The sequence below is a fragment of the Salmo trutta genome, chromosome 13 (assembly GCF_901001165.1).
Source record: "Salmo trutta chromosome 13, fSalTru1.1, whole genome shotgun sequence".
In the NCBI taxonomy this organism is placed as follows: domain Eukaryota; kingdom Metazoa; phylum Chordata; class Actinopteri; order Salmoniformes; family Salmonidae; genus Salmo; species Salmo trutta.
Window position 1 is genome coordinate 32,784,470 of NC_042969.1, and position 26,312 is coordinate 32,810,781.

Consider the following 26,312-nt stretch of genomic DNA (forward strand, 5'->3'; position numbering starts at 1 on the left):
TAGTGATTAGCATTTTTATTTTATTTTACAAATGCACTCATTGTCGCCATGGATCACAATTCATGTCGTTCAATTTAAGCCTCTTTTTTTATATAAACATCAGCAGTAGAATATTACAGTGAGTATCCTAGCAACAGGTCACCTCTTCACTTGTTAAAGTGCATCAAAATGAAGAGCACATTCAAAATGAGGATAACCAACAAAATCAATCGATTACCAATAATCAATTCAATATCATACTGATTGATTGCTGATTGGGCAAACAAATAGCCCGAGGTGAAAAAGCAACGAAAGAGAAAGAAGGGTCACACAGTCTGAGGAGTCGGGTTCATGCACCTATTCATTTACAAATACGCTTCTAAGACTACACACTCAAATCATTGAGGACTCAGAAATGACATCGCACATAGGAGCTGGACTGATCAAATATGGTGGTCCCCAATGGCTTCCTATTCCCTACATGGTGCACTACCTTTGACCAGAGCGCTATTGGCTCCTGTCAAAAGTAGTGCACTATGCCCTGACAAATTGAGGCTGTTCTGAGGGTAAAAGGGAGGTGATGCAACTTAATATTAGGATATTTGGTATACTCAATGTATAGGGAATAGGGTGCCATTTAGGACACAACTAAAGTTAAATAAATTAACCCCTTGAAAAAAAAAATCCATTTTCAACATCCACCCTAAAAAAACAAGTTGATGAGAATGATCTGTTGGACGACCAAGGCACAGAGGAGGCCGCAGTGCCACATAATTCTAAATTAAGGATTTTCTACAAATGAACAAGGTCAGAGGCACACATTTCAGGAGCTTTACAAAGTCCAGGTTGGGGGTGTGGGGGGGGTAGTCTCTCCCTGAAGTGCCCTGTTGACTGCACAGGACACTAGTGGATGGAGGTAGTGTGTAGAACAGAAAACATTTCTATCTACATTGACAGTACAGCCCATATGCAAAACAGAACAGCTGTAGAGTGGTGTAGTGGCAGCCATTTTGTTGGAGTTGCAGTCCTTTGTTATCTTCCCAGCAGACAAGAACGTGTATGGGAGAGACCTAAGTGAAAACACCCCATCAATTCTGGACAAGCTGAATAGAGTCTGAATGGACCAGTAACTACCTACTCCGCCAGAACAGAGAGGTCTGATACAATTCACCAAGTCATTTACTGATTCCCACATACATGTACAATGGACCCAAACACACACAGGTACGTGTGTAAGTAAGACTCCTGTATAAAGTTGAAAAAGTGGTATGATCTGCCATGATCACTTCCACATGGGTGAGGATGCAGGACGGTCCATTTTAGGCCCAGGTATCCGTGTTGCTGTGGGGGTTTTACAGGCAGAAACAGCAGCTCTAGAGGCCTCTGTGCCGGGGCTTGTCTTGGCCGTTTTAGTCCTGGCCGCAGCTATAATAGCTGTACGGATGGTTTTAGCTGTAGCAGAGGAGGGGCTGTGTGTGGAGCGGGGTTGAGAGGAGTGTTGGGTCTCAGAGTTGGAGGTGGGGGCGAGACGTTTGGTCACCCTGAGAGGAGAGCCTCTGACAAAGGCTGGCTGGGTGGTAGCTGTACTACTAGTGGTGCTGGTGCTAGAAGTCCTCTCCCTCTCTGGTCCAAGCCCCAGCCCAGCTCTCTCTGATACCCGGCGGGTCAAGGTGGGTTTCCCTGGGGCCAGCTGCTGGTTCGCACCCCCAGGCTGGCTCCTCTCACTCCTGGTGCTACTGCTCCGCTTCACCTCTGTCTGGGTAGTAGTAGGACGCGTGATGGGTGAGGAGCGCATGGAGGCGCTGCGTATGGACGGGGACGCCAGACGAGTGGAACGTGGTGTAGTCTGTAAATTAGGATTTGGGACAGGGCCAGTGGGTGTCTGAGTCTCTGGTTTGGAAATTAAACGGGCTCTATGGATGCCTGTGTCGTTAGGCAGACGTGCACGGGGTACCAAGCCCCTCTTAGCCCCTCCTCGGACAACAGGGGTGTTCCCCCCGCTCCGAGAGTCCTCTTTCCCCATTGGAAGTCCGGCACCAGCCCCTGGAGTCTCCGCCTGCCTCTCTTTCCTCCACTTGGAGCAGAGGCTGGGTGGGGCTTTGGGGAGGGGTGTGGTTGGAGTGGGAGGAGGGGATAGGTTGTCATAGGAATGCAGGCCTCGGACCAAAGTGTGGCACTCCAGGGTTTCGCCCACACGTGGGTATGACCGGTCCCTCTCCCTGTCAGGGCTGCAGACCTCTGGGCATTGATATGCCTGCTGTGGACTCAGCTCTGGTAGGCTGGGAGGCAGCCATTTCTGTTCTACTGGTATAGAGCGAGATTCTGATTCCCTCTGCTGGGTTGTTCCCCCCTCAGGTGAAAGCCTCAGCTCCAAGGCACCACCACTTCCTTGTGTGGTCTCCTTGGCTCCCTTAGACTCCTGCAATTGGACACCGTCTGAGGCATCAGTGGCCATGGATGATTTTGATTGGCTCTCAAAGGGCTGCTCAGTCACCTCAGTGACCGTTGACCCTGTGAGAGGAGCGAAGTCAGGGTCCTGATGCGCTGCGTCTCTGACTGAGGAGTCAGTGTGTTTCTCCTGAGAAACAGGGGTAGGGTCAGTCCCCTCTAGGTCATGCCTGTGTCTAAGACCAATGGTATTTCTTCTCACACTGGGGATGGCAGTAGTGGTAGTGGAGGAGTGTCTATGAGGACTGGCCATAGACTTAGTGGTCAGTACATACTGGTCAGGGCTGGCATCAACTGTCCGCTCATGTTCAGTCACTTGAGCCGTTGGTGCGAGTCGGCTTTCAATGATGTTAGTAGCAATTCCATGTTGGGTTTGGGTGACATAGGCAATAATGTCCTGCCTGTTTTGGGGGACATTGAATCTACGTCCACACTGGGTTTGAGTGACGTTAGAAGTCAGTTCATGTTGAGTTTGTGAGACTTGAGTCTGAGTTGTCCCCTCATGATTTGGTCTCTTAGTCTCCAAGACTGGTTGGTGCTGATGGACCAGGGGCTCTGTCCTGGTCCCTGTCCCCAGGGATGGCCTCTCCTGGCTGGGGTAGGTGGGGCAGGGAAGCCCTGGGGAGGTCTGGGGGTGGATGGAGGTATTACTGAGGTTGGAGGAGTTGTTGAGGTGGGGATATGTCTGAAGAGGAGCGGAGGTGGTGTTCTGGAGGAGATGAGAGTTGTAGTTCTGGAGGTGGGTGGAGGAGGTTTGAGGAGGAGGGGAGGATGAGGAGTTGTTTTGGAGGAGATGAGAGTTGTAGTTCTGGAGGTGGTGGGAGTGCCTGCGGTTCTCCTGGGTTCTAAGGCTGCGCTGGCTCCAGGTGTGGCTCAGGTTCTCAAGGGTTCTCTCCAGGTCATCCTGGTTCTTCTGGGTTCCCAGTGGGGACACCCGACCCAGAACCACACCCAGGTCCAGCCCTGTACACACGGCCACGGAGCTACGCTTCTCCACCATCTCACGCTCTCGCTCCATCCGCTTCTGCTCCTTCTGTTCCCGCTCTGCGTTTTCCTGAGAGGGAACAGGATGAGTTACATTAGTTTATGGTAGAAGAAGAAACATCAAGTATACATTTATCAGCACAGCATCTACGCCTCTATCTTCTGTCTTGTCGTCATCATCAGTCTATAACTCCTATAACACACACACACTTTTTTTTACTATTTTATACATTGTAGAATACTGAAGACATCAAAACCATGAAATCTCATATGAAATCATGTAGTAACCAAAAAACGTGTTAAACGAATCAAAATCTATTTTAGATTCTTCAAAGTAGCCACCATTTGCTTTGCACACTCTTGGCATTCTCTGAACCAGGTTCATGAGGAATGCTTTTCCAACAGTCTTGAAGGAGTTCCCACATATGCTGAGCACTTGTTGGCTGATTTTCCTTCACTCTGCGGTCCAACTCATCCCAAACCACCTCAATTGGGTTGAAGTCGGGTGATTGTGGAGGCCAGGACATCTGATGCAGCACTCCATCACTCTCCTTAGTCAAATAGCCCTTACACAGCCTGAAGGTGTGTTTTGGGTCATTGTCCTGTTGAAAAACAAATGATAATCCCATCTTGTTTGTGCTTAGTGGGACTGCGTATCGCTGCAGAATGCTGTGGTAGCCACGCTGGTTAAGTGTGCCTTGAATTCGAAATAAATCACTGACAGTATCACCAGCAAAGCACCCCACACACCTCCTCCTCCATGATTCACGGTGGGAACCACACATGCGGAGATCATCCGTTCACCTACTCTGGGTCTCACAAAGACACGGCGGTTGGAACCAAAAATCTCAAATTTGGCCTCATCAGACCAAAGAACATATTTCCGCCAGTCTAATGTCCATTGCTCGTGTTTCTTGGCCCAAGCAAGTCTCTTCTTATTGTTGTGTCCTTCAGTAGTGGTTTCTTCGCAGCAATTTGACCATGAAGGCATGATTTACTCAGTCTCCTCCGAACAGTTGATGTTGAGATGGGTCTGTTACTTGAACTCTGTGATTTGGACTGCAATCTGTGGCGCAGTTAACTCGAATGAACTTATCCTCTGCAGCAGAGGTTACCCTGGGTCTTCCTTTCCTGTGGCGGTCCTCATGAGAGCCAGTTTAATCATAGCGCTTGATGATTTTTGCAACTGCAAATTTTCCGGATTGACTGACCTTCATGTCTTAAAGTAATGACGGACTGTCGTTTCTCTCTTCCACAAATTAACAAGCCATATTTGTTAATTGAAATGCATTCCAGGTGACTTCCTCAGGAAGCTGGTTGAGAATGCCAAGAGTGTGCAAAGCTGTCATCAAGGCAAAGGGTGGCTACTTTGAAGAATCTCAAATATATTTTCATTTGTTTAACACTTTTTTGGTCACTACATGATTCCATAGTTTTGATGTCTTCATAACTATCTGCCCAAGCTACAAAGTCAGAAGCCCAACCTCGTCCTCTTCTTAAAACCAGATTTTAAACCCAACCCTAAGTCTAACCCAAACCTTGAATTATGACCAAACGGCTCATTTTAGTTTTCATAAATGTTTACAATATGGACAAAATCTGGACTTTGGCCATGTAGTGGGAACCATACAGACAGTTTGATGTAAAGCAGTCGGTCTCACCTGTACGGCTCTTTGGAAGCGAAGGCAGAAGGAGTGAAAGACCCTGCAGGCCTCCTCCAATTTAAAGATGCTGTCATCCTCACAGAAGAATTCAACCAGAGCCTGACTGGACATCCTCATCCCCTCCACGTCATCCTCTGCTTCCTTCAGACGGTCCTCTGCCACCTAGAGAGAGAGAGAGAGATGAGGAGATCGAGAGAGCAAGAAAGGGAGATTAGACTCACTGTTTTGACCAAGGAGGAAAAATAAGGTGAGAAGAGACTCAAAGTTAACCAAAGCCATGTGAGTTTCAATGTTGTTCTTTGTGAGTTCATAAATTCTCACTTCACTAGACACCATAGATCAGTGTTTATAATTACCGTAATTTTAGGAGAACAAAAAAATAGAAAGTGGGAAAAATCCATATATTAGCCGCGTCATTGTTTAAGCCGCGAGGTTCAAAGCGTGGGAAAAAAGTTGCGGCTTATAGTCCGGAATTTACGGTATGTATGTTCTAGATCAGTGTGTGTTCTAAATCCATGTTCTAGAATCTAGTTCAGTACCTCCAGGAAAGACCGTGTGAGCTGCTGGATCTCTGCCTCCGTCTGGACACTGATCCTGAGGGATGCCACACGCATGTGGAGTCTGGAGAGATCTTCTACTACCGACTCCTCACACAACCTATAGGAAGACAGAGACCAGAGATGCATTACTTGACATGACATTTAAAAAGGTAGATTCAGCGATATGAGATAGACGCAGAAAGTAAACAGCATAGTGGGCCAATTTCCACAACTAAGAACGTTGAAGCGCGAGGCTCAACTACCCCCTGGCTATCACACTGAACAGGCTGAAGCATATCCGTGCACATGCGCAGATACTGTTTGTGACTGTGTTGCATCTCGCTTATCTCAATATCTCCGGTGCTGCTTGTGGCAACGTCATTTCACAGAGTTCACCTTTATAGATGATCGTAAAGTGACTGCTGCGAGATTCTGTGACCCAAAAAATAGATGGCGTCTATTCCAAAAGTTGGCCAAACTGCAAATGTACGGCTCTGGATAAAACCTTGTGTTTTTAACCACAACCCAACCTGTTGCTGCGATCCATGAGAGACTACGAGGCAAAGTAAACCATATGGGAATCTTTGTTTCAGAAGATGCTGTTACTTAATTCTAACTCAAAGCAGTGGTTCCTAAGCTGTGACCTACATAAAGCTGTTATTTTAACTCAAAGCAGTGGTTCCTAAGCTGTGACCTACATAAAGCTGTTATTTTAACTCAAAGCAGTGGTTCCTAAGCTGTGACCTACATAAAGCTGTTATTTTAACTCAAAGCAGTGGTTCCTAAGCTGTGTCCTACATAAAGCTGTTATTTTAACTCAAAGCAGTGGTTCCTAAGCTGTGTCCTACATAAAGCTGTTATTTTAACTCAAAGCAGTGGTTCCTAAGCTGTGACCTACATAAAGCTGTTATTTTAACTCAAAGCAGTGGTTCCTAAGCTGTGACCTACATAAAGCTGTTATTTTAACTCAAAGCAGTGGTTCCTAAGCTGTGACCTACATAAAGCTGTTATTTTAACTCAAAGCAGTGGTTCCTAAGCTGTGACCTACATAAAGCTGTTATTTTAACTCAAAGCAGTGGTTCCTAAGCTGTGACCTACATAAAGCTGTTATTTTAACTCAAAGCAGTGGTTCCTAAGCTGTGTCCTACATAAAGCTGTTATTTTAACTCAAAGCAGTGGTTCCTAAGCTGTGACCTACATAAAGCTGTTATTTTAACTCAAAGCAGTGGTTCCTAAGCTGTGTCCTACATAAAGCTGTTATTTTCCTCAGACATCTTAATACATCCAAAATGTCCCCTTTGGCTCCGCCCCAGCAGGAGTAGGCTGTCGCTCATTACTAGGTCCTGACTGACTTACAGTAACACCGATACCCACAGAGTAACTGACAGTAAGCGTGCGTCCCAAATGGCACCCTATTCCCAATATAGCGCATTGACAAAAAGTACTAGGTGCCATTTGGGACACAATCTAAGTGTCCTACATAGCTAACCAAACCCAAAACCCCAACAGAGCCGTAATATTGGATTGAAACAGAAATGTTGTCATGAGCCATATTAAAACAAGGGGATAGCTATATCACTAACAGCTGGACAGAGCTCCAGTACTGTAACACAATACAGTCCTGTTGAAACTGTTCTTGTTGGGCGTAGTGTGTGAGATAGCAGCCTGCTGGGGCGTATTGATGTTATAGGACGGATCTCATATGCTCCCCAGAAGCATCCAAAACACCACGAGCCACGTTCAAACACTTCAGATTCCTTCCTTCCTCTCTTTAATTAATTACAGATCTGCTGGACTGGTTAAAAGCAAGGAAATGGAAACCTTGCTTTACAAGCAGATCACGTAAAGATCTGTGTTTGCCCCAAGGTACACTAACTATTAGAACAAGGACGCGTTCAACAGGACAACGTTTTGGAACGTTCAGATAGAAATAGGTAACATAGAAGAAATATGCCTCTCTGACGTGTAGACCAAGGAATCAAGTTGGCTCTATTCATGGCAATTCTATCTGCAACAACAATGTTTGGCAACTGAATGTGGCCCAGGCTCTGAGGAAGAAGGAGGGTATTTCTAAACTGGGGGGGGGGGGGGGGGGTCTGTATTATTGGCTCTTACTAACCTGGAGGCGGGGCCGACGTGTCCTAGTTGGCCAGGAAACGACAGTAAACTCTGGTCCTTTTTCACCGCTTCCTGTGGAGACAGAGACAGAGCTGATCCAGCTATTGTTTCACACAGTGAGCCGTCATAATTCTGGCTGAATCATTGCATTGTGTCACGATTCAGTGTGTTGATATGGTTATTGTGAATGTTATAATTCATGCTTGGTCAAATACCCAACACATAGTTTGAAAGAGATTCTGAAGACCCGTTTCATCTGTGCCAATTGAACAATTCTGCGATATAACAAAGTGTCAAGTTTTTAAAAGGAAACTAAATGTGCAGTCTGTCAGATGGTTGTGAGTCTTCAATAAATAGTAGTCTGGGATTCATCGTCGTCTTTGAACTGCATCTAGAGTTTCTTTAGATGTGGCATATTAATGCTTTAGCTTAAGTCTTCACTGAAAGATCAATTCAAGTCAAGCACTTCAAGGGTCTCCTCCTCACTGCAGTGTGACTTACACTGAGTGTACAAAACATTATGAACACTTGCTTTTTCCATGACAGACTGACCAGGTGAATCCAGGTGAAAGCTATGATTCCTTATTGACGTCACCAGTTTAATCCACTTCAAATCAGTGTAGATGAAGGGGAGTAGACAGGTTAAAGAAGGATTTGTAAGCCTTGAGACAATTGAGACTGGTTGTGTATGTGTGCCATTCAGTGTGTGAATGGCCAAGACAAAAGATTGAAGTGCTTTTGAACAGGGTATGGAAGTAGGTGCCTGGTGCACCGCTTTGAGTGTGTCAAACTGCAACATTGCTGTTTTTTTCCTTTTTTACACTCAGCAGTTTCCTGTGTGTATCAAGAATGGTCCACCACCCAAAGGACATCCAGCCACTTGACAACTGTGGGAAGCATTGGAGTCAATATGGGCCAACATCCCTGTGGAATGAATTGATGCTGTTCTGATGGCAAAGGCGGGTACAACTCAATATTAGGAAGGTGTATATTTGACTACATCAGGGTAGGAGTGCTGATCTACAGTAGGATCAGTTTTGCATTTTAGATGACAAGGAATACAGCTATTATGCACAAAAAGTATCTGATCATAGATCAGGTCTTACCATGGCCACGAAGTGCAGGAGGTTCATGCCTGGCTTGTTGGCTTTAGTGTCGGCCAGCTTGAGCAGGGATGGGATTCGGAACCCTGCTGCGTTGCCTGCGTACCCACCCTGAGGTCAAATACAGTAGGTCAGTGAAAATAGGTCACACACACACACACACACGACATCTTAAACAAACACAACATTACAAAACCCAGGTGCAGCCAGAGTGATGCTCTGGAACCCAGTGCAGACCCCAGTCCTACACCGGCAGCATTGTGCACACAGATAAAGGACGTCTCTCTTTCAACTGAAAGGTAAAAAGAAAGGAAAAGAAAGTATAATACTCACAGCGTTCATGTAGTTTCCTGCCTTCAGAACCAGACGGAGGATAGAGTGCAGCTCAGGACAGCTCAACAGCTCTGAGAGAGACAGACACAGACACAGACAGGTGATTAAAGGGGTGGGGGCGCTGATGAAGAGCAGTAGGCCATGTCTATGTCCCAAATGGCTCCCTATACCTTTTACAGTGCACTACTTTTTACCAGGGCCCATAGGGATCTGGACAAAAGTAGTGCCCTATGTAGGGAATAGGGTGCCATTTGGGATGTATTGGTAGTATCTAAAAATGGGAAGTAGATGGGCAACAAAGGGGGTTAAAGGGACGGTGATGAGTAGTAGTCTAGAGTAAAACTAAATAACTTCCACCATTTCATACTGAACTCCAACAAGACAAGAGCACTAAAAGGGGAAGTGAACGGTACGGAAGGGAACGGTACGGAAGGGAACGGTACGGAAGGGAACGGTACGGAAGGGAACGGTACGGAAGGGAACGGTACGGAAGGGAACGGTACGGAAGGGAACGGTACGGAAGGGAACGGTAGGGAAGGGAACGGTACGGAAGGGAACGGTACGGAAGGGAACGGTACGGAAGGGAACGGTACGGAAGGGAACGGTACGGAAGGGAACGGTACGGAAGGGAACGGTACGGAAGGGAACGGTACGGAAGGGAACGGTACGGAAGGGAACAGCCACAAAAGAGTTTGAAGGGGCGGTGATAGGGAGTAGAGCAGACCTAGGGTTCATCCCAAATGGCACCCTATTCCCTATGGGAGAGCCCTATGGAACCTGGTCAAAAGTAGTACACTATTTAGGGGATAGGGCACCATTTGGGACTATCCATTTACTAAAAGCCCCTGTTGATGGTTTACCTCTGGCCGCCTCCCTCAGACATCTGGCTGCCAGACAGACAGAGGTCACGGCAGGGTCAAACTCCTCCTGTAGGATGATGGCGTCCAGACGCAGACGAAAGCTAACGGTGGAGAAAAGGGGAGGAGAGGATGAGAGTGGTCAGAGCCTTATCGATCATCAGACACACATCAGCACAGAGTGGAAAGTCAGTGAATCGGCCATTATAGTGTGTTTTTTTTGTTTTTTTTATTTCACCTTTATTTAACCAGGTAGGCAAGTTGAGAACAAGTTCTCATTTACAATTGCGACCTGGCCAAGATAAAGCAAAGCAGTTCGACAACATACAACAACACAGAGTTACACATGGAGTAAACAACATACAGTCAATAATACAGTAGAAAAAAATAAGACTATATACAATGTGAGCAAATGATGTGAGATAAGGGAGGTAAAGGCAAAAAAATGCCATGGTGGCAAAGTAAATAAAGTATAGCAAGAAAAACACGAATGGTAGATTTGTAGTTTGAAGAAAGTTCAAAGTTCAAATATAAATAATATGGTGCAAAGGAGCAAAATAAATAAAATAAATAAATACAGTAGGGGAAGAGGTAGTAGTTTGGGCTAAATTATAGATGGGCTATGTACAGGTGCAGTGATCTGTGAGCTGCTCTGACAGCTGGTGCTTAAAGCTAGTGAGGGAGATAAGTGTTTCCAGTTTCAGAGATTTTTGTAGTTCGTTCCAGTCATTGGCAGCAGAGAACTGGAAGGAGAGACGACCAAAGGAGGAGTTGGCTTTAGGGGTGACCAGAGAGATATACCTGCTGGAGCGCGTGCTACAGGTGGGTGCTGCTATGGTGACCAGTGAGCGGAGATAAGGGGGGACTTTACCTAGCAGGGTCTTGTAGATGACCTGGAGCCAATGTGTTTGGCGACGATTATGAAGTGAAGGCCAGCCAACAAGAGCATACAGGTCGCAGTGGTGGGTTGTATATGGGGCTTTGGTGACAAAACGGATGGCACTGTGATAGACTGCATCCAGCTTGTTGAGTAGGGTATTGGAGGCTAATTTGTAAATGACGTCGCCGAAGTCGAGGATTGGTAGGATGGTCAGTTTTACGAGGGTATGTTTGGCAGCATGAGTGAAGGATGCTTTGTTGCGAAATAGGAAGCCAATTCTAGATTTCACTTTGGATTGTAGATGATTGATGTGAGTCTGGAAGGAGAGTTTACAGTCTAACCAGACACCTAGGTATTTGTAGTTGTCCACAAATTCTAAGTTTGAACCGTCCAGAGAAGTTGTGCTGGATGGGCGGGCAGGTGCAGGCAGCGATCGGTTGAAGAGCATGCATTTAGTTTTACTTGTGTTTAGGAGCAGTTGGAGACCACGGAAGGAGAGTTGAATGGCATTGAAGCTCGTCTGGAGGGTTGTTAACACAGTGTCCAAAGAAGGGCCAGAAGTATACAGAATGGTGTCGTCTGCGTAGAGGTGGATCAGAGATTCACCAGCAGCAAGAGCGACATCATTTATGTATACAGAGAAAAGAGTTTGCCCAAGAATTGAACCCTGTGGTACCCCCATAGAGACTGCCAGAGGTCCAGACAGTAGGCCCTCCGATTTGACACACTGAACTCTGTCAGAGAAGTAGTTGGTGAACCAGGCGACGCAATCGTTTGAGAAACCAAGGCTACTAAGTCTGCCGATGAGGATGTGGTGATTAACAGAGTCAAAAGCTTTGGCCAGGTCAATGAATACGGCAGCACAGTATTGTTTCTTATCGATGGCGGTTACGATGTCGTTTAGGACCTTGAGCGTGGCTGAGGTGCACCCATGACCAGCTCTGAAACCAGATTGCATAGCGGAGAGGGTGCGGTGGGATTCGAAATAGTCGGTAATCTGGGTGGGAGGGTGTTGAGGGTGGGAGTCACTGCAAAAATGAGAACAGCCGATAAATTGGCATGTTTTGCAACATAGTTTGAACTTCAAGGTTAGGGTTTGTAATAGTTGTAAAACAGTGAAGTGATAACAGTGCTAGGGGTTGTGTGGTATACCTGGGGACTTCCACTAGCAGAATCATGAAGAGGTCAGACTCCCCGAGCCCACTGCGTTCTGCCTTGAACCTCTTCAGGCGAGCCTCCTGTATAAACACCCAGACAGACAGCTTAGAGATATTATCAGTTAGCTTTCCTGTTACAGTCTACAAACCTCATTCCTTTTACTGGGAATTCCACCTGGGTTTCATTTACTAGAATCTCCCGAAATAATATTTAGAATTCAAAGCTTTGCTTTCGAGTCCAGTGGTAGAACCCCCATCGCCCAGGATGAGTCCAGTGGTAGAACCCCCATCGCCCAGGATGAGTCCAGTGGTAGAACCCCCATCACCCAGGATGAGTCCAGTGGTAGAACCCCCATCACCCAGGATGAGTCCAGTGGTAGAACCCCCATCACCCAGGATGAGTCCAGTGGTAGAACCCCCATCACCCAATAGAGGGGTGGGGGGGGGGGGCTACAGGCTAGTCAGTGTTGCAGTAGGAGCTAAGGTGTGTCGGAGAGGACACAGAGCAGAGTCTTTACCTCGTCTGCGTCAGGCAGCAGTTTGCAGAGCTCAGACAGTTTCTCAGCCCCGTAGCGGGTCCCGACCCCCTGCCGGATATCCTCAACTATCTCCTGGACAGCCCTGTAGACACATGACACACATCAGCTCTATGGTGACCTCACTTCACACACACACACACACACACACACGGAGGGGGTATCATGCAGGGGTGTAGAATAGCGGAGGGGGTATCATGCAGGGGTGTGGAATAGCGGAGGGGGTATCATGCAGGGGTGTAGAATAGCGGAGGGGGTGTCATGCAGGGGTGTAGAATAGCGGAAGGGTTATCATGCAGGGGTGTAGAATAGCGGAGGGGGTATCATGCAGGGGTGTAGAATAGCGGAGGGGGTATCATGCAGGGGTGTGGAATAGCGGAGGGGGTATCATGCAGGGGTGTAGAATAGCGGAGGGGGTATCATGCAGGGGTGTGGAATAGCGGAGGGGGTATCATGCAGGGGTGTAGAATAGCGGAGGGGGTGTCATGCAGGGGTGTAGAATAGCGGAGGGGGTATCATGCAGGGGTGTGGAATAGCGGAGGGGGTATCATGCAGGGGTGTGGAATAGCGGAGGGGGTATCATGCAGGGGTGTGGAATAGCGGAGGGGGTATCATGCAGGGGTGTAGAATAGCGGAGGGGGTATCATGCAGGGGTGTGGAATAGCGGAGGGGGTATCATGCAGGGGTGTGGAATAGCGGAGGGGGTATCATGCAGGGGTGTGGAATAGCGGAGGGGGTATCATGCAGGGGTGTAGAATAGCGGAGGGGGTATCATGCAGGGTTGTGGAATAGCGGAGGGGGTATCATGCAGGGGTGTGGAATAGCGGAGGGGGTATCATGCAGGGGTGTGGAATGGTGGCATGGGTTTGATATTCTCTGATTACTCTGCTTGGTGCATGCACACGCATGGTCAAGCTTATCACCTCTTATCTGCCTGACTGTTGGGGGAAAAGGCATTTGACGCCACATTGGCGACACACTGCATGACATGTGCCCTGAGCAAATACACATACAGAGATAAAACACACACAGGCGCTCAACACAGACACTTCGGCAAACACCATTTGTAGACACCAACACACAGCGGTCCTTAGAGGTTGAGGTATCACCAGATAGAGAGAGAGAGAGCAGAAACTGGCCAGCCCCTGACTGTATGACCTCTCCCCGACTCGAACTTCCCCCAAATGACACAAGTCTGCAGCTCAACCCCTCCAGGAGCCAGGAGTCCATTAGAAATACATCTCTCCTTTCATCACTACCTACATCACACAGCTTTCACCATTCCTTCACTCTTTCCCTGGCTTTTCTTCTCTCCCCCCTCTCTTTCCCTGGCTTTTCTTCTCTCCCCCCTCTCTTTCCCTGGCTTTTCTTCTCTCCCCCCCCCCTCTCATTCCCTGGCTTTTCTTCTCCCCCCCTCTCTTTCCCTGGCTTTTCTTCTCTCCCCCCTCTCTTTCCCTGGCTTTTCTTCTCTCCCCCCTCTCTTTCCCTGGCTTTTCTTCTCTCCCCCCCCTCTCTTTCCCTGGCTTTTCCTTTCTCCCCCCCCTCTCTTTCCCTGGCTTTTCCTTTCTCCCCCCCTCTCTTTCCCTGGCTTTTCTTCTCTCCCCCCCTCTCTTTCCCTGGCTTTTCCTTTCTCCCCCCCTCTCTTTCCCTGGCTTTTCTTCTCTCCCCCCTCTCTTTCCCTGGCTTTCTTCTCTCCCCCCTCTCTTTCCCTGGCTTTTCCTCTCTCCCCCCCTCTCTTTCCCTGGCTTTTCTTCTCTCCCCCCCTCTCTTTCCCTGGCTTTTCTTCTCTCCCCCCCTCTCTTTCCCTGGCTTTTCCTCTCTCCCCCCTCTCTTTCCCTGGCTTTTCCTCTCTCCCCCCCCTCTCTTTCCATCTCCCAACTATTTTGTTGACTTTCCTCTTTCCTACTTCTCCCCCCTTCAGTACATACTTATTTTCCTCCCTCATTCCCTTGCTTCTCTCTCCCCTATACGCCCCCCTTTTTCGGTCTTTCTCTTACATTCCTCCTCTTTGCCTGTCGGCCCTGTGTTCACTAATGCCATGGCTCTGCCTGTCGGCCCTGTGTTCACTAATGCCATGGCTCTGCCTGTCGGCCCTGTGTTCACTCCAATGCCATGGCTCTGCCTGTCGGCCCTGTGTTCACTCCAATGCCATGGCTCTGCCTGTCGGCCCTGTGTTCACTAATGCCATGGCTCTGCCTGTCGGCCCTGTGTTCACTAATGCCATGGCTCTGCCTGTCGGCACTGTGTTCACTAATGCCATGGCTCTGCCTGTCGGCCCTGTGTTCACTCCAATGCCATGGCTCTGCCTGTCGGCCCCGTGTTCACTCCAATGCCATGGCTCTGCCTGTCGGCCCTGTGTTCACTCCAATGCCATGGCTCTGCCTGTCGGCACTGTGTTCACTAATGCCATGGCTCTGCCTGTCGGCCCTGTGTTCACTCCAATGCCATGGCTCTGCCTGTCGGCCCTGTGTTCACTCCAATGCCATGGCTCCGCCTGTCAGCCCTGTGTTCACTAATGCCATGGCTCTGCCTGTCGGCCCTGTGTTCACTAATGCCATGGCTCTGCCTGTCGGCCCCGTGTTCACTAATGCCATGGCTCTGCCTGTCGGCCCCGTGTTCACTCCAATGCCATGGCTCTGCCTGTTGGCCCCGTGTTCACTCCAATGGCATGGCTCTGCCTGTCGGCCCTGTGTTCACTAATGCCATGGCTCTGCCTGTCGGCCCTGTGTTCACTCCAATGCCATGGCTCTGCCTGTCGGCCCTGTGTTCACTCCAATGCCATGGCTCCGCCTGTCAGCCCTGTGTTCACTAATGCCATGGCTCTGCCTGTCGGCCCTGTGTTCACTAATGCCATGGCTCTGCCTGTCGGCCCCGTGTTCACTCCAATGCCATGGCTCTGCCTGTCGGCCCTGTGTTCACTAATGCCATGGCTCTGCCTGTCGGCCCTGTGTTCACTAATGCCATGGCTCTGCCTGTCGGCCCTGTGTTCACTAATGCCATGGCTCTGCCTGTCGGCCCTGTGTTTACTAATGCCATGGCTCTGCCTGTCTGAATCAGAGATAACACTAACCTTTGTTGAGGAGTGAAAATACACATGGCTCAACTGGGATTATCCTGATTCAAAAGAGTTCAATAAAATGTTTTTGCCTTTGTAGCCTGCGGCCTGTTATTTCTATGCAGAACTGAATGCTGGATACAATAATTGTCTCCACAGCTGAAATAGAGCATAATGAAAAAGTAGAGGGAAGTAGCACACGTATTAATGCCATAGTGTCTCACGAAGGAGCCAATCAAACGACTTCCACCCATGTCACAAATCTAAAAGTACTTTGTGACTCACACAAGACAAACAAGCTCCATGTAAGAAGATACGTTTTTGTCCATAGGAGAGGCTCTTCTCCCTTCATAAAGGCTTTCAACTACATGTTCTGACATATGCTGTTTAGAGAGAGAAAAGCGCTCTTCAACTAGGATGCGCACAATTGAATCTCTGTGAACTCTGTGTGCAGTACACAAGGGGCATGACAACATACCTACTCTGCAAGAGGGAATTGCCTGGTAACTACAGTCATACCCACTAGTGTTCTCACAAAACCAGAATTTTGACTTCGATACTCGATACCATCACTATACTCGATACCACAGAAAAAAAAACAAGTCATATTAGCCAAATATCTGTTGAAATGTTTGAATGTATGCATTAATGAATCAATTATACAATCAATCTAACCACATCACAATGGTAATCATTTATTTAAATGGTAAATTTCTATCTAAACTGGGTAAATCAAGATGTAGCCTATGAATGCATATTGAATAGGAGTTACTGAGCTTGTTTTGGCTGACTTCAAAAAGCTACAGATGAAAAACTCTGTTTACCCTTCCATGTGGGACTTATTGTATTGTACTGTTCAACAATTGCATAGAAGAAGCAAGCTCTCCTTCTACAAATGTGTGAGCGGTCTCTAAGACCCATGACATCATTCACAGACAAGCGAGGAACGCTATCCCGCTAGCGAGGAAAGTTAGCGAGGAACGCTTAGCCCGCTAGCAAAGAACGCTTAGCCCGCTAGCAAAGAACGCTTAGCCCGCTAGCAAAGAACGCTTAGCCCGCTAGCAAAGAACGCTTAGCCCGCTAGCAAAGAACGCTTAGCCCGCTATCAAAGAAAGTTAGCCTACAAGCTGGAAGCTACCACTATATTCTGTAGTGTTCTAGCTTGTACTTTTGGGAACAGTAATTAGCAGCTTAAACATTACTACATGTTAACTTCTGTGCAGCATGAGTGGGGAGCTAACATTATACAGTCCAGACTCCCAGTTAGTTCAGTGGTTCCTCAGGACAGAATAGAGCCAGTATAAGAGGGGAGCTAACATGATGCAGCCCAGTGAGTTCATTGGTTCTTCAGGATAGGCTGGAGCTAGCAATGAGTAAGTGGAGGCTGTGGAGCAGGCATGGTGCTCTCACTCTATAAGGGTAATCGGCTGCGCTGATTGACTTGATCCTCTCTAAATCAGTAGACGACATGAGACACATTTGACAGAAGTACCAAAAGTAACACATTTCAGTAATAAACCGTTTTTTATGTTCTGGTATCGGAAGTACCAAAGTTTTGGTATACCGTGCAATACTAATACCCACAGAGACCAACGCACAGACACCAGCCATATCTGACCCACACAGACACCAGCCATATCTGACCCACACAGACACCAGCCATATCTGACCCACACAGACACCAGCCATATCTGACCCACACAGACACCAGCCATATCTGACCCACACAGACACCAGCCATATCTGACCCACACAGACACCAGCCATATCTGACCCACACAGACACCAAACATATCTGACCCACACAGACACCAAACATATCTGACCCACACAGACACCAGCCATATCTGACCCACACAGACACCAACCATATCTGACCCACACAGACACCAGCCATATCTGACCCACACAGACACCAGCCATATCTGACCCACACAGACACCAGCCATATCTGACCCACACAGACACCAACCATATCTGACCCACACAGACACCAGCCATATCTGACCCACACAGACACCAGCCATATCTGACCCACACAGACACCAGCCATATCTGACCCACACAGACACCAAACATATCTGACCCACACAGACACCAAACATATCTGACCCACACAGACACCAGCCATATCTGACCCACACAGACACCAACCATATCTGACCCACACAGACACCAGCCATATCTGACCCACACAGACACCAGCCATATCTGACCCACACAGACACCAAACATATCTGACCCACACAGACACCAACCATATCTGACCCACACAGACACCAGCCATATCTGACCCACACAGACACCAACCATATCTGACCCACAGAGGCCAACACACAGACACAGCATAAACAGCAACAAAAACATTCCAAACAGTACACCGATTTTAAACCTACGATCTAAACTCTACATAAAATAAAAGTGAAAACATCAAGCTATAGAAAAGCGCAACCCTTGGTTTTACAATAAATGTTATGACTTTTCAGGACTAGTAATTTACAGACTTTTCACCTTGTGTTTCCAGACTCATGAACTCTACAGGAGGAGGACCAGCGTCTCAAATGGGTGCGTCCCAAATGGTGCCCTATTCGCTACAGGGCCCTGGTTAAAAGTGGTGCACTGTAAACGGAATAGGGTGCCATTTGGGACACAGCCTGTGTCCGACCGTCTTTACTGAAGGGCAGCTCTCCTTAACGGTCTGAGCAGGTGTCAACTTTGACCCCTCAGGTCACCATCTTATCCCCCTACCACTTTGTGCCCCCCTACAGCCCAGTTGCTAAGGCAGGATGCCATTTCATCTGCACCTGTTACCTTCTTGACACCCCCTGTCCCCTCACACTTAGAAACCCCCCCCACACACACACTTCCCACTCCTCGATAGTGTGAAGGGTTGTTCCCCTGGGTACTATCCCGGCCCCTTGTACTTCCTCCTACAGACTCTAAGAGCTTTTCTGATTCATGGTGCTTGACCTCTGATACCAGAGCAGCACATGCTCTCTAGGACCTTACAGATAAATACTTAGAAAAATGAAAGTGTGTGATGAGGAAAGGGATCCTTACGTCTTAAACTGACGTAGAAATATTCCAACATTCATACTGCGTTTGGAGTCCAGTAGTGAGACCTGCAAACACAGACACAGAGAACATGTCAGATGCTATGATCAAGCTGGAATAACAGTCAGTAGTATACCGGTATCTCAGTGGAGGCCGCTGAGGGAAGGACAGCTCATCATAATGGCTGGAACAGAGAGAATGGAAACAATGTGTTTGATACCATTCCACTGATTCCGCTCCAGCCATTACCATGATCCCGTATTTCCCTATTAAGGTGCCACCAACCTCCTGTGTGGTATATGCAGTATCTCTTTCAACTTTACAGACAACACATGCTATCAATATAGGCTACCTGGCAGTTTAAACTACACCTCGCCTCAATGCCAGTCAGTGTCAGTTTAAACTACACCTCGCCTCAATGCCAGTCAGTGTCAGTTTAAACTACACCTCGCCTCAATGCCAGTCAGTGTCAGTTTAAACTACACCTCGCCTCGGTGCCAGTCAGTGTCAGTTTAAACTACACCTAGTCAGTGTCTGCCTCTAGCCAGCATGCTGTTGTCGTGGCACAGCAACAACATACCACTGTTGAATGCACACACATACTGGCACTAACTCATACTGCGCTCCTATCCCATACCTTGTCTGTGGTGCCATCTCCAGTCCTCTCACCCTCCCTCCCCCACCCATCTCCAGTCCTCTCACCCTCCCTCCCCCACCCATCTCCAGTCCTCTCACCCTCCCTCCCCCACCCATCTCCAGTCCTCTCACCCTCCCTCCCCCACCCATCTCCAGTCCTCTCACCCTCCCTCCCCCACCCATCTCCAGTCCTCTCACTCTCCCCCACCATCTCCTGTCCTCTCACCCTCCCTCCCCCACCCATCTCCTGTCCTCTCACCCTCCCCCACCCATCTCCAATCCTCTCCTGTCCTCTCCCCCTCCCGTCCTCTCCCCCTCCCATCTCCAGTCCTCTCATCCTCTCCCACCCATCTCCAATCCTCTCCAGTCCTCTCCCCCTCCCATCTCCAGTCCTCTCCCCCTCCCATCTCAGTCCTCTCCCCGTCCTCTCCCCCTCCAGTCCTCTCCCCCTCCAGTCTTCTCCTCCTCCCATCTCCAGTCCTCTCCCCCTCCCGTCCTCCCCCCCTCCCATCTCCAGTCCTCTCCCCCTCCAGTCCTCTCCCCCTCCCATCTCCAGTCCTCTCCCCCTCCCATCTCCAGTCCTCTCCCCCTCCCATCCTCTCATCCTCTCCCACCCATCTCCAATCCTCTCCAATCCTCTCCCCCTCCAGTCCTCTCCCCTCCCATCTCCAGTCCTCTCCCCCTCCCGTCCTCTCCCCCTCCCGTCCTCTCCCCCTCCCATCTCCAGTCCTCTCATCCTCTCCCACCCTCTCATCCTCTCCCACCCATCTCCAATCCTCTCCAGTCCTCTCCCCCTCCCATCCTCTCCCACCCTCTCCCACCCATCTCCAATCCTCTCCCCCTCCCATCTCCAGTCCTCTCCCCCTCCCGTCCTCTCCCCCTCCCGTCCTCTCCCCCTCCCATCTCCAGTCCTCTCATCCTCTCCCACCCTCTCCCACCCATCTCCAATCCTCTCCAGTCCTCTCCCCCTCCCATCTCCAGTCCTCTCCCCCTCCCATCTCCAGTCCTCTCCCCCTCCCATCTCCAGTCCTCTCCCCCTCCCATCTCCAGTCCTCTCCCCCTCCCATCCTCTCCCCCTCCCGTCCTCTCCCATCTCCAGTCCTCTCATCCTCTCCCACCCTCTCCCACCCATCTCCAATCTTCTCCAGTCCTCTCATCTCCAGTCCTCTCTCCCACCCATCTTCAGTCCTCTCATCCTCTCCCACCCTCTCATCCTCTCCCACCCATCTCCAATCCTCTTCCCGTCCTCAGTCCTCTCCCCCTCCCGTCCTCAGTCCTCTCCCCCACCCATCTCCAATCCTCTTCCCCTCCCATCCTCTCCCCCACCCATCTCCAGTCCTCTCCCCCTCCCGTCCTCAGTCCTCTCCCCCACCCATCTCCAATCATCTTCCCCTCCCATCCTCTCCCCCACCCATCTCCAGTCCTCTCCCCCTCCCGTCCTCAGTCCTCTCCCCCACCCATCTCCAATCCTCTTCCCCTCCCATCCTCTCGCCCTCCCGTCCTCAGTCCTCTCTCCCACCCATCTCCAATCCTCTCACCTTATCCATGGTGTTGTCCTGGGGTGAACTGCATCGCATCAGCACAGACCTCCATCTCAAACTCCCGGGTCTGTCCTGAGGTTTACTGTCCTTCTGTCTAAACAGCTCATCCAGAGAGTGTAGATCTATAGGGAACTCTTCCTCCTCCGTAGCCGCTCCACTCCAGACACTCTTCCTCCCCTCCACCTTCTCCTTAGGGATCTGCTCCCAGTTCAGCTTCCTTAGCCGGCTGTGACGGGCCGAGTCCATACGGGTTAGAGGAGAGGAGGGAGGTGGGGGAGGAGGAGGCGGCGGGGGAGGAGGAGGAGGAGTATGAGCAGGGGTGAGGGGTAGGGGAACAGGTTTAGCGCCAGGAAGGAGAGGGAGGGTATCCATGGCTGTCACTTCCAAGATGAGGGGCGCAACACCGCGAGGGCTGGCGGGTGGCGTTCCATGAAAGGCACGGGACTCCTTGACGGACACGGTGAGGTTGATAAGCATAGAGGCTAATTGGGAGTTAGGATAGGGCTCAACTAGGGTTTAGGACTGGTTGAAGAGCATGGAGGCTAGTTGGGAGTTAGGATAGGGCTCAACTAGGGTTTAGGACTGGTTGAAAAGCATGGAGGCTAGTTGGGAGTTAGGATAGGGCTCAACTAGTGTTTAGGACTGGGACTGGTTGAAGAGCATGGAGGCTAGTTGGGAGTTAGGATAGGGCTCAACTAGGGTTTAGGACTGGTTGAAAAGCATGGAGGCTAGTTGGGAGTTAGGAAAGGGCTCAACTAGGGTTTAGGACTGGTTGAAGAGCATAGAGGCTAGTTGGGAGTTAGGATAGGGCTCAACTAGGGTTTAGGACTGGGACTGGTTGTGGTCTAACAGTGCAGATAGCCAGAGTTCAACACAGATAGATGGATATTGAAATGTAGGCTATAGGGGCTAGGTAGGGTCTAGCTTTAATGCTTGTTAGGGTGCTTCCCAACGGGCGAGTACAGTCTCTACTCAACCAAGGTGTCTTCTCTCTATTCTCTTCTCACAGTGGTGCAAGTCTCAGTCAGTCTCTCCAATCTAGGAAAACAACAACACAATGAAATCAACTCTCGGGAAGGTTCAATAGACAGACAGACAGACAGACCTCAGAATACTGCTCATGCCATCTGTATTATACCCTATACTGCTGAATAGCCTATATTGGTATCAGACAATGTAATGAAGCATTTCATCCAGTCTCCACGATCACATGACTTATTTAAAGACAGACATTATAAATACAGGCCCTGTCTAGTCTGGTCCTGGGCTTGACATTAACATCTTCATATGTTTTAGTTACTACACATTTGAGATGACATCAGATGCTCTGAGATTCAGAAGCCAAGTGTTCCATTGTCACTCCTTCTGATAATCTGATGTAAAAAGGTTGAGCCTTAGCCTACATCAACCTATGTCATTTGGAATCAGTGTAACTTATGTTGTTGATTGTGATTGACAAACCACATTTTCAAATAATAAAAGTATGTCTTATCCGTCTGTATTCTTTGAGTAAAACTCTGTACCAGACTAACACCGGTATTTAAGGTTTTTCAAGAAGCATTTGGAATATTCCAGTGTGCTGGCCCGCAAGCTACTAACTCCCCCACACCTGGCTAGTCCTTTAATTAGCAGCATGGTTCTGCCTGTTAGATCTCTGTTCATCACTCTACAGCGGATCTAACTGTCTGTTTGTTACACAGCCTGAAACATGTTACCTTCAGTCAGGTTACAGAGAGAGAGCGAGAGAGAACAGCATGTGTAATCCTGCACTGTTTCACCCTGATGCCTGCCTCAAATCCACACACACGCCCTGCCTGCTGCTCTACCTTCTAATTATTGCAAATGGGAGAGAGGTGTAGAGAAACAGGTGATCTACTCTCTCTCACACACGGAAATGTGTTACAGAAAACGCCCCTACATTGTCTGTGTCTAATATGACTAGATTCTATTCAGATAGGACTTGTCTGGTCACGAATATTACACAGATTCTGAAAATTAGCAATAAGCATCATGCACCCACTGAGGAGTTTTGGATAGGCCTTTCCTGCAATTATACAAACAAGTCATTAAGGTTTCAAGTGCATGTTCTAATTAATCGGATTGAAAATATAAGTTATTCAATCATAATGGCAACATGTGGGGCTCCTCATGTGATTTTCTTTGCATAAATGACAACACTCGGGTACAATGGCGCTCTGAGGCCCGTAATCAATGCCAAGTTAGTTGTTTCAATTTGCACGGCATGAGCGCGCAACAGAGGCTGCTTTTATACAGACTGCACAATTCTGATCTTTTTTTGACCAATCATATCAGATTTTCAACATCAGATTTTTCTTCTAGAGCTAATCTGATTGGTCAAAAAGAACAATAAGTTAAAAAGAAGATCAGAATTGTGCTGCCTGTCTAAACACAGCCAAAGACCTTACATCTCTGATTAGGCCAACCGTAAATTACTATTTTTTCCTACTATACAACCAAGACAGTCATTCTTCAAAAGTAAACAATGTTAAATAAATACATAATTTGGGAGAAGTAGGCGAAGATAGCCTGATGGTTTTAATTCAAGGAGGAAAGAATAGATTGTGTGGACACCCCCAAAACAAACACATTCAATTTACAGATTTAGTCTAAAACGGTGTCAGTTGCTAAAATAGACTTTATTTCATTTAAAAACACTCAGCCACCTAGGTAGCATGGGCCTACCGTGAATATTCAGAATTTGATCATCTCTGCATGTTTTTTCTCAATTAAATGTAGGCTAAATGACTTTATAAAGACAATTGTTTAGGCTATAGCGAATTTGCAATAATGACTTAAATTTACAAAGCAATCCTCTAGTTTATCGTATTCGGTTTATCGTGGTTATTTCCAGCTTTTCCTGCAAAAAGAAAATCACTAAAAACAAAAACACATGCTACTTACAGTGCGTTATGATGCGATATCCAAGTTTCCAAAGGTAACACCCAAAGTTATTTTACAATTCCTTCTTTCTTGTTGTAAACTTCAATGAAAAACGTATTGTTTTAATCCGTTCTCTGTTGCTTGATGCCTCCTCGCTCAAGCCAATGCATTGTCCTGCTCCGCAGTTTGAAGTGTTCTACTCTGCTCTGCTCAATTTGCAGGAAAACTTTCCTAGCGCTGAAGGAACGCGCAGGCGCGCCGCCGCGTCGTTTAGATTTGCCCAGGATCGCGCACCTCAGGACTCAACGTTTTGGAACGTTCAGATAGAAATATGTTATGTAGAACAAACATGCCACTCTGACATGTAGAATAAGGAATCACGGCGGCTCTATTCATGAATATATATCTGCAACGTTCGATACGTTTGGCAACTGAACGTGGCTCTGACCTTCTTGCATTGTTTCATCCCAACTTTCCCATGTGATGGTCAAACAGGTACTACACTAATCACTCCAGCGGTTTCCCCTGCATACCTGAGCACATTTATAATGCCTGGACATTTACAACAGGCTTACACACGAACACACTTTTATTTAACTAGGCAAGTCAGTTAAGAACCAATTCTTATTTTCAATGACGGCCTAGGAACAGTGCCTTGTTCAGGGGCAGAACGACAGATTTTTACCTTGTCAGCTCAGGGATTCAGATCTAGCAACCTTTCGGTTACTGGTCCAACGCTCTAACCACTAGGCTACCTGCTGCCCCAACACATAATGGTGAATAAAAAGAGTACTTATGAGATGATATAGAAAGTGCCATTATTAGGATATAATGTATAGATACAGTTGTGGCCAAATATATTGGCACCCTTGCACTTTTGTTAAATAATTCCCTATTTCTTCTAAAATAAGTTGAAACTTAATTTTTTTTGGTCTTCACGCCTGGTTTTTGTATTTTCAACATTGCCGAACCAATTTTATTTTTGTAAACTAAAGTTTACAATTTAATTTGAAAATAAAAACAAATGGCATTAAGGCAATTATTGGCACCCCGGAGCTAATACTTGGTTACACAGCCTTTCCCAAGATAACGCTGGCAAATTCTTCTTGTAGCCATCAATGAGCTTGCTGCACCTTTCTGCTGGCAATTTGGCCGACTCTTCACCAGCAAACTGCTCTAATTCTTCCAAGCCCTCCACCAACCGCTGTTTTCAGCTCTCGCCATAGTTTATGGATGTGATTCAGATCTGGACTCTTCGCTGACCACTCCAGAATCGTCCAACGTTTCTTCTTGAACCTTTCCAGTGTGCTTTTGATGTGTGCTTGGGGTTGTTGTCCTGCTGGAAGACTCACAACCTTCAACAGACACAGTTTTTGGACTGTGTCTCTGGAATGGTTCAGAGATGCTGTATCTGAATCACATCCAAAACCAATGATAAAATCTAAAAACGGCAGTTGGCGGAAGGCACCCCTCAAACATTGAACAATTAGATCCGTTTGCTGCTGAAAATTTGGCCAAATTGCCAGTTAAAAGGTGCAGCAAGATCATTGATGACAACAAGAACAATTTATTGTTACAGTATCTTGGTGATAAGTCCTTGTTCCAGGGTTATCATCACAGGGGGGTGGGGCTGTGATCTCGGCCTGGTGTAGAGAGCCTTGATCAGGGGAGAGAGGAGGGGAACAAGACCCTGAGAAACCACATGGATTAGACAGACATGGAGATTATGTTCAGATCCAGATGAGACTAGAGAGGGAGAGATGGAGCAGGGGATGAGTGAAAGAGAAGGAGCAGGAGGGAGAAAGAGCCTGCTGAGTGGGAACAGAAACAATTATAGAGAGAGAAAAATTAGAGAGAGAGTGTATGAAGGGATGAAGCCTGAAAGCCGAGAAGCTAGAAGTCCAGACAGGCTGTTGACCCATGAGTGTGAAGCCACAACACTGGCCTTTCATTAGACGTGCTTGGGCGTCCGGGGTGCTTCTGGACCCATGTCACCTGTGTGTTCTCAGGTAGGTAGCCTCCTTTACACGGCACGGTGACAGAAACAACTCAACACATCAGAGGCAGTAGTAGTTCATTAGGAGGTTATGACCTCTCAGGACCAGACGTTCTTCTCTCTGACTCCGTCCATCCATCGGGGTGTGTTATGATTGGCGAGACTGTGCCAGAATAAACTAACTCTCAGGAAATGTCTCTTTCTGTCCAGTCAGTTCAGGCTTTATTTAAATAGAATTTAACATTTGATTTGATTTAATTTAGTCCTATTCTTTAACTTATATGTTTGGTTGAGATGGAAACGTGAATCCAACATATCATTTATTAATTTGTAGACAAACTGGAATTAAAGCCAGATGAAATCTGCGGCACAAAAGATACATTTCGTTGGCAACTAAACACAATTCAATATCACTTTTGCAATACATGAAATAGCCTAAAGTTAAAGCTATCTTACAGACTAATGTAACAGTGTTTATTCAAACTTAAAATGAGTAAAACATCCGTGGCCACACTGAGGTTACTGTAACTA

At 47.8% G+C, this 26,312-nt stretch overlaps 1 protein-coding gene across 1 annotated transcript; it reads right to left on the reverse strand.

Annotated features, from left to right (window-relative positions):
* LOC115205666 (FH2 domain-containing protein 1) lies at positions 1-24,024 on the reverse strand. The gene is made up of 12 exons (XM_029771867.1): positions 23,807-24,024; positions 20,882-21,922; positions 18,714-18,775; positions 12,581-12,683; positions 12,058-12,143; positions 10,029-10,129; positions 9,169-9,239; positions 8,839-8,946; positions 7,734-7,804; positions 5,615-5,732; positions 5,073-5,237; positions 1-3,481 (listed from the first exon to the last, which is right to left on the reverse strand). Exons 2-12 carry the CDS (start codon positions 21,359-21,361, stop codon positions 1,262-1,264), a joined length of 3,585 nt encoding a protein of 1,194 aa, XP_029627727.1. The 5' UTR covers positions 21,362-21,922; positions 23,807-24,024; the 3' UTR covers positions 1-1,261.
* Positions 24,025-26,312: the final 2,288 nt, after the last annotated feature.

Bases quoted from the DNA above. Each gene is read 5' to 3' on its own strand.
- LOC115205666 (XM_029771867.1), bottom strand. From the start codon at position 21,361: ATGCTTATCAACCTCACCGTGTCCGTCAAGGAGTCCCGTGCCTTTCAT. The intron at 5,238-5,614 runs GTACTGAACTAG...CTCTCTCTCTAG, and splicing joins TCACACGGTCTTTCCTGGAG to GTGGCAGAGGACCGTCTGAA. The intron at 3,482-5,072 runs GTGAGACCGACT...GTTCCCTCTCAG, and splicing joins GCTTCCAAAGAGCCGTACAG to GAAAACGCAGAGCGGGAACA.